Genomic DNA, 21270 nt, shown 5'->3' on the forward strand with positions numbered 1-21270 from the left:
GGAGTTCCCTAATTCCCATCCCCCGCACACCCTTTTTTTGTGCTTGTGCTGTGGGGAGACCAATCTAAGTCTCTCCGAGTGCTCATTGACTCTGGGGCTGATGAAAGTTTTATGGATGCCGCTATTGCTTCGGAGCTTGGTATTCCCACTCAGTCTCTCTCTGTCACCATGCATGCTAGGGCACTGGATGTCCGCTCTATAGGGGAAGTCACTCATAGTACTGTGCCCGTTCAATTACGGGTTTCTGGTATCCACAGTGAGACCATACAGTTCCTCCTCATTGCATCTCCCCACGTTTCATTCGTTTTGGGATTTTCCTGGCTACAAAAGCACAATCCGGTGATTGACTGGACCACAAGCTCCATCCTAAGGTGGAGCCCATTTTGCCATTCCCACTTCCTTCAAGCAGCACAGCCTTCCCCAAGTCAACTTCATCAGGAAGTTAGCAAGACTGTGGATGTCTCTGCTATTCCCACTGAATACCATGATCTCCTAGAAGTGTTCAGTAAGGCACAGGCTACTTCCCTTCCCCCGCACTGTCCTTATGACTGTGCCATTGATCTTCTCCCAGGCACTACACCACCTCGGGGTTGGTTGTATTCTCTGTCCGGACCAGAGACCAAAGCTAATGGAGGAGTACCTAGGAGTTTCTGGCCACTGGGGCCGTCCGTCCTTCTGCATCTCCGGCTGGCGCAGGTTTTTCTTTGTGGAAAAGAAGGACAAGACCCTGCGTCCGTGCATTGACTATCAGGGACTTAATGACATTACAGTAAAAAAATCGTTATCCCCTACCTCTCCTCTCCTCGACATTTGAACCTCTCCAGGGAGCCACCATATTTTCCACGTTGGACCTTCGGAATGCCTACCAACTGGTTCGGATACATGAGGGGGATGAGTGGAAGACAGCCTTCAATACAGCCAGTGGACATTATGAGTACCAGGTCATGCCATTTGGACTCACAAATGCCCCCGCTGTTTTCCAGGCTTTGGTCAATGATGTGCTTCGGGACACGCTAAACCGTTTTGTGTTCGTTTACCTTGACGACATCCTGTTTTTTTCCTGATCTGCCCAAGAACATGTTCTTCATGTCAGACAGGTTCTTCAGCGCCTCCTGGAGAAGCAATTGTTTGTGAAAGCTGAGAAGTGTGAGTTCCACCACTCTACTATCACATTTCTGGGATATGTCATTGAGGGCAATGTTCAGATGGATCCTAGAAAGGTGAAAGCAGTGGTGGATTGGCCTCAACCAACATCCAGGGTGCAGTTGCAACGGTTTCTTGGTTTTACTAACTTCTACCGCCGTTTCATTCAGGATTACAGCACCCCTCTCGGCACTCACCTCTCCCAAGGTACCGTTCAAATGGTCTCCAGCTGTCGACAAAGCCTTTGTGGACCTGAAGCACCGGTTCACATCAGCTCCCATCCTCATTCATCCGGAGGCCTCGCGTCAATTTGTGGTGGAAGTTGATGCTTCGGATGTTGGAGTGGGGGCCATCCTGTCCCAGCGATCTGCCCAGGATCAAAAGCTTCATCCCTGTGCCTTCCTGTCCCATTGTTTCAATCCTGCAGAGAGGAACTACAATGTACACAATCGAGAACTCCTGGCGGTTAAAATGGCGTTGGAAGAGTGAAGGCACTGGCTGGAAGGAGCAGAACAGCCATTCTTGGTCTGGACCGACCATAAAAACTTGGAATATCTCCGTACAGCCAAGCGCCTCAACTCCAGGCAGGCCCGGTGGGTGCGCTTGTTTACCAGATTCAACTTCACCATTTCCTGCCGCCCAGGGTCAAAAAATGTGAAGCCTGACGCTCTCTATACAGTTCCTCTGCCACACCCTCGACCTCCGAAACCGTTCTCCCTACCTCATGCCTTGCTGCCACTGTGGATTAGGGTATTGAGAACCTGGTTCGCGAGACGCAACGCTCCCAGCCTGGACCTAAAGGGGGCCCGGCTAACCGACTGCTTGTCCCTAACCGTCCGGTCCCGGGTCCTGGAATGGGCTCATTCCTCCAGGCTGACCTGTCATCAAGAGTCCTGTCATACACTAGCCTTCCTCCGACAACGGTTCTGGTGGCCCACAATAGTTTCTGACGTCTCTGCCTTTGTGCACAGTGTGTTCTCAGAATAAGACTCCACGGCAAGCTCCTTCTGGCCTCCTTCTGGCCACTACCGGTCCCTCATCGTCCCTGGTCTCATATATCTCTGGACTTTGTCACTGGGCTCCTTCCGTCTGATGGCAACACTGTCATTCTGGCGGTAGTCGATCGGTTCTCCAAGGCCGCCCATTTCATCCCTCTCCCCAAACTACCTTCTGCCAAGGAGATGGCCCAGCTTAGGGTGCGGCATGTCTTCCGGATCCATGGACTCCTGGTAGACATGGTCTACAATCGGGGTCCTCAGTTTTTGTCTCAGTTCTGGAAGGCATTCTGCACCCTTATTGGGTCGTCGGCCAGCCTGTCATTGGGATTCCAACCTCAAACCAACGGTCAGTCGGAGCGAGCCAACCAAGATCTGGAAACAACCTTGAGATGTCTGGTCTCAACCAAACTCACTACCTGGAGCTGTCAACTGGTCTGGGTGGAGTATGCCCGGAACACCCTTCCCTGTTCGGCCAAGGGACTCTCCCCTTTGGAGTGCTCCATGGGGTATCAGCCTCCCAGAACAAGAGCAGGAGGTCAGCGAACCCTCGGCCCAGATGTTTGTCCGCCACTGTCGACGTACCAGGAGAAGAGCCAGGGCGGCTATTCTCATGACCAACTCCAGGTATCGTCAACAAGCGGACCGTGGCCGGACTCCAGCTCCCCGCTACCGCACTGGGCAGAGGGTATGGCTTTCCACTCGGGACCTGCCCCTGCGGGTAGAGTCCCGCAAACTGTCTCCCCGGTTCATTGGTTCTTTTCCATCTCCATCTCCTGCTGTCCATCTTGTGTTACCCCGTACCCTTCGTATCCACCCTACTTTCCATGTGTCCAGAATTAAACCTGTGTCTCCTGTCCTTTGTCTTCTGTTTCCAGGCCCATCCCTCCCCCCGGGTAATTGATAGCCAGTGTATACTGTGATTTGCCTCCTGAAGGTTCGACCACAGAGCAGGGGTTTCCAGTACCTGGTTGACTGGGAGGGTTATGGCCCGGTGGAGAGGTGCTGGTTTCCTGCTAAAGACATCTTGGACCCAGCCCTCATCGCCGATTTCCACCGCCGCCCCCCCGGGCAGCCAGGTATGCGTCCAGGTAGGATGCCAGGTGGCGTCCCTAGGGGGGAAGGGGGGGTACTATCACACCCTGACTGCCATTTTCACCCCTTTCTGGAACTTTAAAGGTTTATGACTAAGCCACTCTAATAATTTAAGATCTCTCTGGTGCCCCCCCCCCTCCCCAGACAGGATATGAACACGTCATAAACCATATAAAAAATTACAGGAAATTAGCTGTAAAATTGCTACATTTTCTCTGTGTAGAATAGCAGGAAATGTTCTTTAAAAATGCAAATTCTCTCAGCCTCTCAGAAACTGTGGTACACCACTGGTTAAAAGGGGTAAGGATAGGCAATGAGAAGATATGGGGAGCTTCTTTATTGGTGTCTAACTGAAATTAATGGCAGCCATAACCAGACTAATTGGAATTAATAGCAGTAGGGGCATAATCCTTATTTTACTTATGCAGATAAATAAAACAAAGGCATGGGAAATATCAGAAATGTTGTAATATAATTATCACCAACCTTAAATATTGTAATATAATCATAAATACTGTTTATACAGGTTTTATACCAATTTTCTGTATAAATAGCCTGAATCCCGAGCGGCACAGGCACACTGCATCTCAGTGCAAGAGGCGTCACTATAGTACCTGGTTTGAATCCAGGTAACACATCCTGCCGTGTTTGGTAGTCCCATAGGACGGCGCACAATTGGCCCAGCGTCGTTGGGGTTTGGCCTGAGTAGGCTGTCATTGTAAATAAGAATTTGTTCTTAACTGGCTTCCTAGTTAAGTAAAGGTTAAATAAAAAATTAAATAAATATATGTAAACTGAGCATGAATGAACATTTATGCAATCGTTCCCCTAAAACTGTCTCGCTAGCTAGCTAACAAACATACAGAGCAGATAAATTCTTCAAATTAATTATTTAACACAATATCTTATCACTTGAATGGCAAACCATAGTTTACCAATTCCCTGACCCAATTGGCTTACCTTTATCCCATTTTAAGAAAGTTCATGTCCATTCTAGTATTCTAATTCCTAATTCTATGGGGGCAAACTCCTGGGGGTCCCCCAAGAGCCCCTGGGCCCCCAGCCTTGCGAGGGATGTGGCGGTGTGTGGTAAGCCAGTGCTTTTAACATCTAGTGTTGTAATAAGGCCACGTGACTAGAACAGCAAATCAAATAAATTAGTTCAAAGCCTTGGTTTGGCAGGTTCCAGATTAGGGAGAGAGAGTGAGCACAGATAGACTAATCTAATTCTCTATTTGGTGAGTCATGCTTCTCACTCTGCTCCAGTCTTTCTCTCGCACACACACACACACACACACACACACACACACACACACACACACACACACACACACACACACACACACACACACACACACACACACACACACACACACACACACACACACACACAGCGCAGGAAGGCAGGCAGGGGCTGAGCCCACGTCATACTCTTCCTCCCCTAACTTGGATGATTTGAAAATCAATCTTGATACTCCAGAGACTTGCCTATATTGATCGGTCTAGCAGATCCGTGACACGAAGTAGTATTTAATCAGTTGACTGATTTTTCAGGTTGTGCTGCTTCCTGCCAGGTGTCAATACTGATGTACAGATGCAATCATTGGTCAAGGGGCTTGTTTCAAGCATCTTCTGCGCCGCAGAAGGGGCAGACGGTGCGATCTTCTGGTCAGGCTCCGTAGACGGGCACATCACTCACCGCTCCCGAGTATACTACTCGCCAATGTCCAGCCTCTTGACACCAAGGTAAACGAAATTCAAGCAAGGGATGCCTTCCAGAGAGACATCAGAGATTGTAACATTCTCTGTTTCACGAAAACATGGCTCACTCGGGATATGTTATCAGATTCGGTACAGCCAATCGGTTTCTTCACGCATCGCAGCGACAGAAACAAACATCTCTCTGGTAAGAAGAAGGGCGGGGGTGTATGCCTTATGATTAACGAGTCGTGGTGTGATCATTACAACATACAGGAACTCAAGTCATTTTGTTCACCTGACCTAGAATTCCTTACAATCAAATGCCAACCGCATTATCTACCAAGATAATTATCTTAGACTATAATCACAGCCGTGTATACCCCCCCCCCCCCCCCCCCAAGCAGACACCTCAATGGCCCTGAAAGAACTTCATTGGACTCTATGTAAACTGGAAACCATTTATCCTGAGGCTGCATTTATTGTAGCTGGGGATTTTAACAAAGCTAATCTGAAAAAAAGGCTCCCTAAATTTTATCAGCATATCGAATGCGTGACCCGGGTTGGCAGCATTCTGGATCATTGCTACTTTAACGTCCGTGACGCATACAAAGCCCTCCCTCGCCCTCCTTTCAGCAAATCTGACCAGAATTCCATTTTGTTGCTCCCAGCCTATAGACAGACACTAAAACAGGAAACGCCCGGGCTCAGGTCTGTTCAACGCTGGTCCGACAAATCGGATTCCACGCTTCAAGATTGCTTTGATCATGTGGACTGGGATATGTTCCAGATAGCCTCATACAACAACATGGATGTATACGCTGATTAGGTGAGCGAGTTTATTAGCAAGTGCATTGGTGATGTTGTACCCACAGTGTCTATTACAACCTTCCCCAACCAGAAACGGTGGATTGATGGCATTCGCGCAAAACTGAAAGCGCGAACGACTGCTTTTAATCATGGCAAGGTGACCGGAAACATGACCGAATACAAACAGTGTAGCTATTCCCTCTGCAAGGCGATCAAACAAGCTAAGCGTCAGTATAGAGACAAACTGGAGTCGCAATTCAACGGCTCAAGACACAAGACGTATGTGGCAGGTTCTAGTCAATCATGGATTACAAAAAGAAAACAAGCCCCGTCGCAGACACGGAAGTCTTGCTCCCAGAAAAATTATACAACTTCTTTGCTTGCTTTGAGGACAATACAGTGCCACTGACACGGCTCGCAACTAAAACCTGCGGGCTCTCCTTCACCGCGGCCAACGTGAGTAAAACATTTAAACGTGTTAACCCTCGCAAGGCTGCGGCCCAGATGGCATCCCCAGCCGCGTCCTCAGAGCATGCGCAGACCAGCTAGCTGGCTGGTGTGTTTACGCACATATTAAATCAATCCCTATCTCAGTCTGCTGTTCCCACATGCTTCAAGAGAGCCACCATTGTTCCTGTTGCAAGAAAGCTAAGGTAACTGAGCTAAACAATTATTGCTCCGTAGCACTCACTTCCATCATCATGAAGTGCTTTGAGAGACTAGTCAAGGATCATATCACCTCCACCCTACCTGACACCCTAGACCCACTCCAATTTGCTTACCTCCCCAATAGGTCCACAGATGACGCAATCACAATCACACCGCACACTGCCCTAACCCATCTGGACAAGAGGAATACCTATGTAAGAAAGCTGTACATCGATTACAGCTCAGCATTTAACACCATAGTACCCTCCAAACTCATCATTAAGCTCAAGACCCTGGGTCTCAACCCTGCCCTGTGCAACTGGGTCTTGTACTTTCTGACGGGCCGCCCCCAGGTGGTGAGGGTAGGAAACAACATCTCCACCCCGCTGATCCTCAACACTGGGGTTCCACAAGGGTGCGTTCTCAGCCCTCTCCTGTACTCCCTGTTCACCCATGACTGCGTGGCCATGCACGCCTCCAACTCAATCATCAAGTTTTCAGACAACAATACAGTGGTAGGCTTGATTACCAACAATGACGAGACGGCCTACAGGGAGGAGGGGCGTGCCATCGGAGTGTGGTGTCAGGATAATAACTTCACACTCACACTCAACGTCAACAAAACAAAGCAGATGATCGTGGACTTCAGGAAACAGCTGAGGGAGCATCCCCCTATCCACATCGATGGGACAGTAGTGGAGAAGGTGGAAAGTTTAAGTTCCTCGGCGTACACATCACAGACAAACTGAAATGGTCCACCCATACAGACAGCGTGGTGAAGAAGGCGCAGCAGCGCCTCTTCAACCTCAGGAGGCTGAAGAAATGCGGCTTGTCACCAAAAGCACTCACAAACTTCTACAGATGCACAATCGAGAGCATCCTGTCGGGCTGTATCACCGCCTAGTAGGGCAAATGCTCTGCCCATAATCGTAAGGCTCTCCAGAGGGTAGTGAGGTCTGCACAACGCATCACCGGGGGCAAACTACCTGCCCTCCAGGACACCTACAGCACACGATGTCACAGGAAGGCCAAAAACAACCACCCGAGCCACTACCCGTTCACCCCGCTATCATCCAGAAGGCGAGGTCAGTACAGATGCATCAAAGCTGGGACCGAGAGACTGAAAAACAGCTTCTATCTCAAAGCCATCAGACTGTTAAACAGCCATCACTAACATTGAGTGGCTGCTGCCAACATACTGACTCAATCTCTAGCCACTTTAATAATTAAAAATTGGATGTAATAAATGTATCACTAGTCACTTTAAACAATGCCACTTTATATAATCTTTACATACCCTACATTACTCATCTCATATGTATATACTGTACTCTATACCATCTACTATGTCGCACGGCCATCGCTCATCCTTATATTTTTATGTACATATTCTTATTCATTCCTTTACAATTGTGTGTATAAGGCAGTTGTTGTGAAATTGTTAGATTACTTGTTAGATATTACTGCACGGTCGGAACTAGAAGCACAAGCATTTCGCTACACTCGCATTAACATCTGCTAACCATGTGTATGTGAACAATAAAATTTGATTTGATATGGTTTAGTCTAGTGCAAAAGTGCTCTGATTGCAAAAACAGTTGTTGCCTGTAGCGTTCATGTTTCTACAACATTAGAAAAACATATCAAAACTTGCACCCACATGTATCTGTTGGTGGCTGGTACCCTCCAGGTCTGCACTCCTTTGAACGGGCCGTCCTTACCAACAGTGACATTGAAGTTGGTGTTGCGGTACGCGCTGTCACACTGGGCCTGGGTGGGGCCTCGGGGGCCACTGGCCCCACAGGATGTGAACCACCAGGTCATCAGGGACACCTCTGAAGAGAGGAGATAGACACGTCAGTCAACAAACAAACTCCCTGTGTTGCACAGAAAGAAGACAGACAAACAGACATATGGTAGAACAGCTGCTGAGGAAATCAAAGGAAATTACATTAATGGAAGCACCTTGTTTATTATGAAAAATGGCCAGGAAAAACCACTGTGAAAATCGAACCGCAAAGGCCATTGGTGATAGAAATGCTAAATATATTCCATTGTGCAATGTGCTGGTAGTGTACCTGAGGCAGAGGGCTCAGGGAGGGGGCTGAGGAAATCTAGCTCACTGATGGAGTCCATTTCATGGAAGAATCTGTGTCCGAGCAGCAGGGAGTTGAGATCTGAGAGGAGGGAGACAGACACATTCATCGCTACAAAACATTCTCTTTCATACATTTTCCATTAATCATGGTCAATTCAAAGACAGAGACAGAATTTAGAGTGTAGATTTGGTTTTGGAAGCCGCTTAAGGTCCACAACTTAGTAGATAAAAATACATACACTAAGAAAAAAAGGTTATATCTAGAGGCTAAAAGGGTTCTGCCTGGAACCAAAAATGGTTCTGCCTGGAACCAAAAAGGGTTCTCCTATGGGGACAGTCGAAAAACCCTTTCTAAGCATGTATGAGCTGCAGACAGACAGACAGACAGACAGACAGACAGACAGACAGACAGACAGACAGACAGACAGACAGACAGACAGACTTATGGAAAAAGTGGAGAAAGACGAAGGGCTTTAGGAGATAAGTAATAATTGTGAGGGAAGACATCGTGAAAGTGTTAGCAGGAGACAAGATAAGGGCGGTTATGATTTAGTAGCTGCAACTAGATGTGGAATTCTGGAGGGTTTGGAGATGTGCTCCAGTAAAACATAATAGGGACGATAAATCTGCATGCTGATCATATCCCGCCCAATTGGCGGCTGTCTGGCGTCGAAAACTTGCATGCCTTGCACGAAACCGGGCATACCTCTGCAAGCCCCCCTCCTCCCTTCCTTCCAATATTTACCCAACCGCATCTGGGTACAATGCCTATCAAGTAAAACTAATGTTGGCAGGCTTCCCCCCAAATGTCTGACCAAAGAGCTTTATGGTAGATAACAATGGATGGAGCGAAGAAGATCTGTGCTCCAGTGTGACAATAACGTATATGACACTGGAACCTGCTGATTTTATTGTCAGATTGTGGATTCAATCCCAGGGAGAAGTATTCTACGGTCGGTTTCCCCCGTTCAGAAGCAATCAGGCAGTGTGTTGTCTTCCAGGGGAGCTCTCCAGCTGATTTGGAGATGGCGGTTAGCCGACGCATCTGTGTGCATCATGCTTCGGTTAAGACTCTTCTCTTTCTTTGACTCTTCCTCAAAAGCTCTATTGTTTCCAGTCTTAAAGCATGCTCTATAGACGGTCTCATCTGCAACAACATTGGGGTGGATCAGCAGTTGTTATGGGGCGTTGCTCTCCACTGAATGTTACTGTGTCCTAACTAGAATCTATTCAGTTCCTCCTACACAAATGTCATGGCATATCTCAGGTGAATGGCGCGATTCAGTGATATAGGCCATGTGAGCTAATAGCCATCATCTAGTGGTCCTTTAAGGAATCTATTTCAAATCAAATCAAATTGTATTTGTCTCATGCGCCGAATACAACAGGTGTAGACCTTACAGTGAAATGCTTACTTACAAGCCCTTAACCAACAATACAGTTTTAAGAAAAATACAAAAAAGAAAATAAATAAAGTAACAAATAATTAAAGAGCAGCAGTAAAATAACAATAGCCGGGCTATATACAGGGTAAACCGGTACAGAGTCAACGTGCAGGGGGCACCGGTTAGTCGAGGTAATTGAGGTAATATATACATATAGTAGAGTTATTAAAGTGACTTAAGCATAGATAGTAACAGACAGTAGCAGCAGCGTAAAAGAGGGGGGGGGGGGGCAAGTAGTCTAGGTAGCCCTTTGATTAAATGTTCAGGAGTCTTACGGCTTGGGGGTAGAAGCTGTTAGAAGCCTCTTGGACCTAGACTTGGTGCTCTGGTACCGCTTGCCGTGCGGTAGCAGAGAGAGCAGGCTGTGACTAGGGTGGCTGGAGTCTTTGACAATTTTTTGGGCCTTCCTCTGACACCGCCTGGTATAGAGATCCTGGATGGCAGGAAGCTTGGCCCCAGTGATGTACTAGGCCATACACACTACCCTCTGCAGTGCCTTGCGGTCGGAGGCTGAGCAGTTGCCATACCAGGCAGTGATGCAACCAGTCAGGATGCTCTCGATTGTGCAGCTGTAGAACCTTTTGAGGATCTGAGGACCCGTGCCAAATCTTTTCAGTCTCCTGAGGGGGAATAGGTTTTGTCGTACCCTCTTCACTACTGTCTTGGTGTGTTTGGACCATGTTAGTTTGTTGGTGATGTGGACACCAAGGAACTTGAAGCTCTCAACCTGCTCCACCCACTACAGCCCTGTCGATGAGAATGGGGGCGTGCTCGGTCCTCCTTTTCCTGTATTCTAATATCATCTCCTTAGTCTTGATCACGTTGAGGGAATTAGCTGTATCTCTATGAAAGAGACCCCTTTCTAATTTTATTTATATACTGTACATTTTTCATTTTTCTCCCCAATTTTGTGATATCAAATTTGTATTTATGATCTTGTCTCATTGCTGCAACTCCCCAACGGTCTCGGGAGAGGGGAAGGTCGAGACATGCATCCTTAAAACATGACCCGCCAAGCCGTGCTGCTTCTTAACACACTGCTTGGTTAACATAGGCAAATTACAGTTGGCCCAGAACAGAGCAGCACGTCTGACCCTTAAATGTACACGGAGGGCTAATATCAACAACATGCATATCAATCTCTTGGCTCAAAGTATAGGAAATATTGAGTGCATCTCTACTGGTCTATTTGAGAGGTATTGACGTGTTAAAAGTACTGAGCTGTCTGTTTAACCGGTTAACACACAGCTCAGACACTCATACATACCCAACAAGACAAGCCACCAGAAAGGTCTCTACACAGTCCCCAAGTCCAGAATAGAGGCTAGGAAACACACAGTACTATTTAGACCCATAAGTACATGGGACTCGTCCACCTCAAGCTAGCCGTAAAATCAGATCAAAAAAACAGATAATACAACAACTCAAGGCACAACGCGGACTGTGAAGAGACACACAGTCTAAAACATCAACTCTACACACACCCACACATTATTCTTAGTAATATAATGTAGTATTGTAATATTGTAATGTAATAACCGAGCAATGTACATTTGTAAAATGCACAATGTTTTGTATGACACAATGTTTTATGTCTGTTTGGACCAGGAAGAGTAACTACTGCCTTGGCAACAGCTAATGGGGCTCCTAATAAAACACTTAAACACAAACCCAGAAGTCAGCCATATCAATGTGTTGGAGGAAACACCATCTGACTGACAACGAGCCAAGGAAAGCCCTGCCAGCCAAACCCTCCCCTAACCCAAACGGTGCTGTGCCCATTGTGCACCATCCTTTGGGGCTCCCGGTCACAGCCGGCTTTGACAGAGTCAGGGATCGAACCCCAGGCTGTAGTGATGCTACCCCAGGCTGTAGTGATGCCTTAGACTGCTGTGCTACTCAGGAGGCCAAAAGAGGCCCCTCTCAATCAGTAAATGTAACCTTAAAATATTTAGGGAGTTTTACCTGAGAAATTATTCAATGATGTGTTTGGAGCCCTCCAAATAGTCGCTCACTGTACTCGAGCCATACATTATGTTATAGTATCTACATTGAGACCTGACTGTTTGTGTTGTGTACAGATTGTGTTGCATGGAGGGCTACCTGTGTCAAAGCATGCTGCCCCCAGGGTGATGTCATCTAGGGCGATGTCAGCATTGGAGCCTGGTCCCCACAGAGCCTTCACCTTGAGGTGGAACCTGGGGGAACACACATCACAATGAATGGAGAGAAACACAGTATGGCATTAAATCTAGATTTCACATTAGTTTTTGTTTTATTAAAATACCCTAAATTCTTTCACATTCTTTCACAGTAATCATTTATCAAACTACAATCACTCAAGAAACTCTAACTCTGAACTTTATGTACTGTAATGTTATGTGTTGACACCTCAGGTCAGTAATTACGCAGTACATTAGGGCACCATACCCACTGAGGAGGGCAGGTAGCTGTAGAGTGATGTCCTGCCAGTGATCTTTCCACTGTCCAGACCTCTCCCACACCAACCGGGACGTGGTAGTACTATTTTCCTCTAGTGACAACAGCACGGTGCCATTAAACTCCCCATAGAGATACAGGGAGAAATGCAACTGCACACAGAGACATCCAGAAAGGACGTGAATTAGTGAATTTCATGACATATTTTTTGAAGACTTTAACATGACTTAAAACTATATGAAGTTTGATATTCTGTGTGTAGTACCAGATGGCTGCTCTCTGTTATGATAGACCAGCTGTCTGGGGGGGAAATCGGATTAATTACAAAAAATGCTAATCAATAGACAGGCCTTGGCTATGGTTGGTTGATTCTGGCATCTTTTGAGGGTGTTTGTAAAACTCCCTTCATGAGGATGTCTAGAACTCATCAGTGAGTCATCAGTGAACATGTTGTTGGAAGGAGAGATTGTCTCATCAGTAAGGAAGCCATTGGGTGGCTGGATAGATATGTCCATTTACGCCTCTCACCTGACAGGCTGTCGTAGGGACTGGTTGGGGGAAGGAGTAACTCCGGACAGACACCTCATGACTGGAACTCCTCCTTCTCACGGCCAGGAACAGGAAGTGCCCTGAGGGAAAAGACAATAACCACAACACAGAGGGGAGCTGACACTGATGTAGTGCACCAGTCAACAGGGCATGACTGATAGAGCTCTGAAGAAAACAGTCTTTCAGTCCTTATCTCAAAAACAATACATTTTGCCTTGGCGCAGTGCAAGTCGATTTGGACTGAAACCAATTGGAGCTATAAACTGAAATGCAGAAAATGAATGGAAATCATCTCAGCAGCAATAGAACTTGTTTTACATTACACACCATGCTGCTGGGCTTCATGATACTCAAGTGTTATAACTGATTGTAAATCATCGACAAACTGTTCAAAGGAATGTAATTCCATTCAGTGATAACAGGGAATTCCTCCTTTAGGTCTACAAAGCCTTTAGATTCCAAATGTTTTGAAAAAACTTGAATTGGAATGAAAATCAAATCAAATTGTATTAGTCACATGTGCCTGTAGTCCACAATCATCTCCTTTGTCTTGATCACGTTGAGGGAGAGGTTTTTATCCTGGCACCACATGGACAGGTCTCTGACCTCCTCCATATAGGCTGTCTCGTCGTTGTCGGTGATCAGGCCTACCACTGTTGTGTCATCGGAAAACTTAATGATGGTGTTGGAGTTGTGCCTGGCTGTGCAGTCATGAGTGAACAGGGAGTACAGGACGGGACTGAGCACGTACCCCTGAGGGACCCCTGTGTTGAGGATCAGCATGGCGGATGTGTTGTTACCTACCCTTACCACCCGGGGGTGTCCCGTCAGGGAGTCCAGGATCCAGTTGCAGAGGGAGGTGTTTAGTCCCAGGGTCCTTAGCTTATTGATGAGCTTTGAGGGCACTATGGTGTTGAACGCTGAGCTGTAGTCAATGAATAGCATTCTCACATAGGTGTTCCTTTTGTCCAGGTGGGAAAGGGCAGTGTGGAGTGCGATGGAGATTGCATCATCTGTGGATCTGTTAGGGCGGTATGCAAAATGGAGTGGGTCTAGGGTTTCTGGGATAACGGTGTTGATGTCAGCATGACCAGCCTTTCAAAGCACTTCATGGCTACAGACGTGAGTGCTACGGGTCAGTAGTCATTTAGGCAGGTTACCTTAGTGTTCTTGGGCATAGAGACTAGTGTGGTCTGCTTAAAACATGTTGGTATTACAGACACGGACAGGGAGAGGTTGAAAATATCAGTGAAGACACTTGCCAGTTAGTCAGTGCATGCTCGCAGTACATGTCCTGGTAATCTGCCTTGTGAATGTTGACCTGTTTAAAAGGTCTTACTCACATCGTCTACGGAGAGCGCGACCACACAGTCTTCCAGGAACAGTTGGTGCTTGCCTCGAAGCGAGCATAGAAGTAGTTTACCTTGCCTGGTAGGCTCACGTCATTGGGTAGCTCTCTACTGTGCTTCCCTTTGTAGTCTGTAATGGTTTGCAAGCCCTGCCACATCCGACGAGCGTCGGATCTTAGTCCTGTATTGATGCTTTGCCTGTTTGATGGTTTGTCAGAGGGCATAGCGTGATATCTTATAAGCTTTCGGGTTAGAGTCCCGCTTCTTGAAAAAGGCAGCTCTAGCCTTTAGCTCAGTGTGGATGTTGCCTGTAACCGATAGCTTCTGGTTGGCGTATGTACATACGGTCACTGTGGGATCGACATCATCGATGCATTTATTGATGAAGCCAATGACTGATGTGGTGTATTCCTCTGAGGAATCGCGGAACATATTCCAGTCTGTGCTAGCAAAACAGTACTGTAACTTGATCGAGTCACTGGTGCTTCCTGCTTTAATTTTAGCTTGTAAGCAGGAATCAAGAGGATAGAATTATGCTCAGATTTCCCAAATGGAGGATGAGGGAGAGCTTGGTATGCGTCTCTGTGTGTGGAGTAAAGTTGGTCTAGAGTTTTTTTCCCTCTGGTTGCACATTTAACATGCTGATAGAAATTTGGTAAGACGGATTAAAGTTTCCCTGCATTCAAGTTCCCGGCCACTAGGAGCGCCACCTCTGGGTGAACATTTTCCTGTTTGCTTATGGTGGAATACAGCTCATTGAGTGCGGTTTTAGTGCCAGCATCGGTCTGTGGTGGTATGTAGACAGCTACGAAAAATACAACTGAAAACTTTCTCGGTAGATAGTGTGGTCTACACCTTATCATGAGATACTCTGCCTCAGGCGAGCAAAACCTTCGAGACTTCCTTAGATATCGTGCACCAGCTGTTATTTACAAAAATACACATCCTGCCGATACAGCGTATAACCAGCCAGCTGTATGTTGATAATGTTGTCGTTCAGACTCTGTGAATCATAAGATGTTACAGCTTTGAATGTCCTGTTGGTAGTTTAATCTTCAGCGTAGGTCATCAAATTTTTCCCCCAAAGATGGCATGTTTGCTAGCAGAATGGAAGGCAGTGGGCCTTTATTTGATCGCCTACAAACTCTCAGAAGGCAGCCCACTCTCCAGACCCTTTTTCTCCGCCTTCTCTTCACGCAAATGACGGGGATCTGGGCCTGTTCCCGAGAAAACAGTATGTCATTCACGTCAGGCTCGTCGGACTTGTTAAAGGAAAAAAAAGGAATCTCCCAGTCTGTGGTGATTAATCGCATTTCTGATGTCCAGAAGTTATTTTCGGTCATAGGGACGGTAGCAGCAACATTATGTTCACAATAAGTAGAAAAATAAGTTACAAACATCGACTTGAGTGCTACGGGTCGGTAGTCATTTAGGCAGGTTACCTTAGTGTTCTTGGGCACAGGGACTATGGTGGTCTGCTTAAAACATGTTGGTATTACAGACTCGGACAGGGGGAGGTTGAAAATCCCATTGGAGTCATAAAAAACGAAATGGATTTCCAGTCTTTGTGTAATATGAGAAACTTGGAAAGAAACCTGAAGGATCACCTTTGCCTATACAGTGTTCTCATTTTGTAGTACCCCTCTCTTAGCTCCAGGACCTGATGGAGAGGAGACTCAACAGCACCTGAAAACCAATTCTCAATTCGAACCCTACAGCTGTAGGACACCATCCACAGGAGGTTGGTGGCACCTTAATTGGGGAGGACATGCTCGAGGTAATGGCTGAAGCGGAATTGGTAGAATGGTATCAAATACATCAAACACATGGTTTCCCTTTGTTTGATGCCATTCAATTTGCTCCATTCCAGACACTATTGTGAGCCGTCCTCCCCTCAGTAGCCTCCACTGACACCATCATATCTCCATTTACAATTCCTAGTCAATTGTCTATTAGCTGCAAAAGGAGCTTATACTGTATTGCACATACGAAGAGGGTTGCAAGATTGAACTCTATTATCAGTACAATGTATGTTCACTAGTGTTTAGTGAATGAGTAATTTACAGGATGAGGACAAGTCTAGTGTAAAATTGGTATGTTATACAGCACAATGTAATACCCAACAGCTATTTATCTGGTCTCATATAGGTGTCATCATGTATACCCCCTTCAAATAAAGTGTTACCCAGCAATTTTAGGTCAACTTACTTTCGATTGACCTGTTGTGTTTTGCACCATTTACCTTGTGTATTTTGCAGAGCTGTCCCCAGCATGTCTTCACTGTCTTCCAGTTCCTCCCCACTGACCCTCCTCCAAGAGGACAGCTCATCGGACGTTGACCAGCCACAGGACCCAGGCTCAAAGGAACAGTGGGCTCCATAGGGCAGAGCATCTCCATAGGGACACAGTGGACCAAAACATTCAGTGCCCTGTACACTTATAAATACGGATACAGCTTATAAAATGAAAGCTTTTAGGAAATGATCAAATAGGGCATGGTGACAAGATCTATTGACGACCCTTTTTAAAGAGCACCTTGTATACTAATTTGAGCACTCCAGCACATTATATTTTCTTCTCAAAATGTAGTGGAGTTTGAATGTGCAAAAGAAAGGCTATCCTATTGTGCTGAAGCCATGTCATCTCTCCAGGGTTCCACTATTCAATAGACATTATTCATGTCATTACTTACTGGAGGGATCAGTTTTATTCTCCATGTGGGAACTGTTCTTTGCATTGAATGATGAATGTTTTGATTGAGTGTTGAGCAGGTTAGTGTTGTTCGTCATGAATCTTGTTCTGGAGGCAGCTCTGCAGAGTGCTCAACCCTAACTTTAACCACACTGCTAATCCTAATGCCTAACCTTAAATTAAGACCAAAAAAGCACATTTCTGTTTAAATTAATTTGTACAACATAGCAAATTTTGACTAAATATGAAACAAAAATCACTCAGTTCTGCCTCTAGGACAAGACTCATGACAATACATGTCACCCTGTGAGTGTTGAGAAGGCTTGTATGACTAATGGTGTTGTTGTGAGCGTTGATGCAAATGCTGCAAGCACTGAGTGTACCTTCATGTTTTCACTAATTGCTAAATTCACTGTATCATTTCACAAAGCTGCAGTTTAAAAGAGCATTTCAATTCAAATTGCAGTTGAATAATGGTATTTCAGTTTCAAGGGGTGCCTCGGAGAAACAGTAATCTTAACAAACCCACAGAGAATGGTCCAAAGAAACATATTAGCCTGAGTGGGAGGACTCTGGCTGGCACTTTTCTGTCTTTTAATGCAATGTCTATCTAGTGGTTGTTATACTTTGCTCTTAGCATAAAGGACTGAGACAGAGAGGAGGAGAGCACTTACTGTTGGCTAATACACTGCTTCCAGTGAAAGGATTAACAATTTATCATGGTCATTAAAACTTTAATATAGTTTATGCAAGCGGCACCACACTCAACAAAAACAGTGCGATTTAAAGATGGGGAAACTCTTTTTCCCGAAGATGTTTCAAACATAATCTGATCCAACGTTATAAAACTTACTTTGAAATAATATTGTTTTTAGTGAGTAAAAACATTTATCTAAGCTAACAATGAATTATGGAGAAGGCCTATCTACGGAATTGTAGGGCCAAGTGTAATAAACGGCAATGTGTGGTGGCACTTGGTAAAAACAACATTTTTGCACGGATAGTACAATATTTAGAGAATAAAGTCAAAATTACATTTTGTGAATAAAGTAAAAACGTTAGGCTAAGCCATAATCACATGTGACTGCTGGCATCAGCACAGATCACAGTACACTAGACTGGCAGCCAGCCAGCCGGTACACAGGTGAGATGTAAATCTAGTTTGTTCATTACAGTGGCTTGGGTAAATTACATTACAAAAGGAAGCAAATAATTAGTAGGAATACATTTGTCGTCATTTTTCTGTCGCTAGATTGACTTTAGATGCAGTATAATGTTAGCTAGCTAGATTGAGAGATCAGTGAATGATAGATAGCTAGCTAACATTAGCATTGCTAGCTATTTTTAAGAACTTTGTTTGCTAATGAAAACATTGTCACATCTAAAGTAAATTTGACAACTTTTTTGGCACCTCTAGATATGCTAACATCTAACTATTTACATGACAAATGTAGCTAGAGGTCCAGCTTCTTGAAGATGTCAATCATTAATTAATTTCCTGCACGACCGTGGGGGTCGCAGAATAATCCCTTTCAAAGTTGGAGGAGCAAAAGGTGTGTTCGCCATAGGGGGGTTGTTGGAGGTGGTGCAGTGAGTGAATAGGGGGCGTAGAACCATACATAGGGGTAGCAGAATCGCGCAGAGCTCTGCTCTCTGCATGAAGAATGTTGATCCTGACTTGATGCAATGTCACACCGATGACAGCAAAATTCTTGAACCAGATTACAGGTTCATAACTAGTCTACAGGTTATGGATCAGGTAACAGGCTAACACTTAAGACACACATGTCAATGATTAGGTGTTACATTGGTGTAGTATTTTTGCATTGACATGGCATACTCTCTAAACAATAATTCCAACAAATTGGCTACTAGAGAATGTCTGCAGTTGTTCGTCGACACCACTAGCAAACTCTACTGCTGTTATTTACCCTCTGAATTTCCTCTATTATATGCTCCAAATGCAACTCATATTTATTCTCATCTTACATAGGAACATTTATTTGGTCTTTTTAAGATAAACAGTGCATCACTGCTTCTCAACCATGATCTTTCATATTTGAAGGGCCATTATATTCAGTTGTGAACAAAAAAGTATATTAAGCACAAAATGTGTGTCTGCCAAATAGGCACCATGTAGATAAGTGTCAGTCCACTGACTGGGCTGGACAAGCACTAATATGAATGAAATCATCCTACTGTGCTTGTGTAAGGGTTTAAATTGACTATGTACAGTACAGTGCATTCGGAAAGTATTCAGACCCCTTCCCTTTTCCACTGGGGAAGGGTACAAAACAAAGTTACTTTCTTAACTACAGTATACATATCTGAATAGGCCTGAATAGCAGGCCAGTGATTGCTTTGCAATGCTTGCAGTTAGCCACTGATTCCTTCCAAACCACTCGTTGTTGAATTTGCAATTTCCAACTTGTTGTGTAATGTTTATGTCCAATGGCCGATGAGCAGTGATATGTTTTATCTATGATTTCTCTTCATTATTTCTCTTCATATGATAATGATTAAAAAGGTATTGCCAGTAGATAGTCAACTTGATTCATGATAATGACTGCTAGCTAAGATTTAGAAAGTATAATGTTGACATGATCAGTCCAATCAAAGCTACTGTAGATTTGATCTGTAGCCAATGAGCCTATTGGCTACAGATCAAATGTAACTCTAAGGCAGCACCCAAGGGTTTTGAATGTTTGAGCTCTACCCTTAGACTTGTTGGTGACGTAGTGTCCCCATGAGTGACAGAACACTAAGCCAATCACACCACAACTAGAGAACATTACCAACATCTACACTGGCTGCCCCACCACCACAGAAAGCATTGAGCTAGGGTGAAACACCTGCATTTTGGAGCTGCCTTACTCAAGAAAGCAAAAAATTGACCATGTTTGTATGCGGCTTTATTAACTCAATAATTTTTTTAATCATTTGAAATCTATGTGAAATCCATAGATTAGGGCCTAATGAATTTATATAAATTGACTGATTTCCTTATATGAACTGTAACTCAGTAAAATCGTTGAAATTGTGTGGTGTTTTATATTTTTGTTCTGTGTCTAATATAAGCATTTCGCTACACCACCAACAGATGCTAAATATGTGTGACCAATAATATTTAATTTGATATACACACAAACATACACACACACACAGTGGTGGAAAAAGTATTAAATTGTCATACTTGAGTAAAAGTAATGATACCTTAATAGAAAATGACTAAAGTAAAAGTCCCCCAGTAAAATACTACTTGAGTAAAAGTATTACATGTATGGGTTTTTAAATACCCATTTGTATTGTTTTTGTCAGGGGTGGAACTCTGGTTTTAGGGGGACCATATTTGTATTTATTTTTTTCAGTCAGATAAACACTCCAAACAGCCTACCCGACTGCTCGGAGGCATCCGCATGGTCCTAAAGCACACCGTTGCTTGGTTTTTGTGTCACATGTCCCCCGATCCCAAGTGAAAGTTGTGCCCCTGGTTTTTGTGCATCTCTGAGTGATATTCTATTGAATCCTACGGTAATTTCATGTTTTCATGTGTATCTGAGTTTTTGGCAGAAATCCGGCCGGTATGACGTAGCACTGTGATAAAGTCACTCTCACTACACTAGAGGTTAACACGAATATGACTTTTAGATTGCGAAAACGTCTAACATACATGTCAGATTTCAATAATGGTCGATGTCATAACTCAAGAGGCTGTCTTCTCTTGAATGAGCCATTGATCATATTTTTGTCATATTCCTACCTCGGGAAATGTGTAATTTAACAGAGAGTCTAGCACATTTTTCCTATTTGTCTGCCTCTTTAGTCCAGGGTGCATTGCATGGTGCCGTTGCCGTTTAATAGTAAAAATTCCCTGTCTTAGGTCAGTTAGGATCACCACTTTATTTTAAGAATGTGAAATGTCAGAAAAATAGTAGAGAGAATGATTTCTTTCAGCTTTTATTTCTTTCATCACATTCCCAGTGGGTCAGACGTTTACATACACTCAATTAGTATTTGGTAGCATTGCCTTTAAATTGTTTAACTTGGGTCAAATGTTTTGGGTAGCCTTCCACAAGCTTCCCACAATAGGTTGGGAGAATGTTGGCCCATTCCTCCTGACAGAGCTGGTGTAACTGAGTCAGGTTTATAGGCCTCCTTGCTCGCACACGCTTTTTCAGTTCTGCTAAAATATTTTCTATAGAATTGAGGTCAGGGCTTTGTGATGGCCATTCCAATAGCTTGACTTTGTTGTTCTTAAGCCATTTTGCCCCAACTTTGGAAGTATGCTTGGGGTCATTGTCCATTTGGAA

At 44.8% G+C, this 21270-nt stretch overlaps 1 protein-coding gene across 1 annotated transcript in view; it reads right to left on the reverse strand.

The window, feature by feature from the left end:
• Nucleotides 1–21270, reverse strand: part of LOC129811490 (tyrosine-protein kinase receptor-like) — a 79746-nt gene that overhangs the window by 22587 nt on the left and 35889 nt on the right. The window contains exons 7-12 of the mRNA XM_055862846.1: nucleotides 16512–16661; nucleotides 12900–13000; nucleotides 12363–12523; nucleotides 12036–12130; nucleotides 8468–8566; nucleotides 8050–8224 (exon numbers count right to left, since the gene is read on the reverse strand). Of these exons, the coding sequence (XP_055718821.1) occupies nucleotides 8050–8224; nucleotides 8468–8566; nucleotides 12036–12130; nucleotides 12363–12523; nucleotides 12900–13000; nucleotides 16512–16661 (781 nt within the window). The remainder of the gene's footprint in view (nucleotides 1–8049; nucleotides 8225–8467; nucleotides 8567–12035; nucleotides 12131–12362; nucleotides 12524–12899; nucleotides 13001–16511; nucleotides 16662–21270) is intronic.

Source organism: Salvelinus fontinalis, chromosome 15, assembly GCF_029448725.1.
Source record: "Salvelinus fontinalis isolate EN_2023a chromosome 15, ASM2944872v1, whole genome shotgun sequence".
Classification (NCBI taxonomy): domain Eukaryota; kingdom Metazoa; phylum Chordata; class Actinopteri; order Salmoniformes; family Salmonidae; genus Salvelinus; species Salvelinus fontinalis.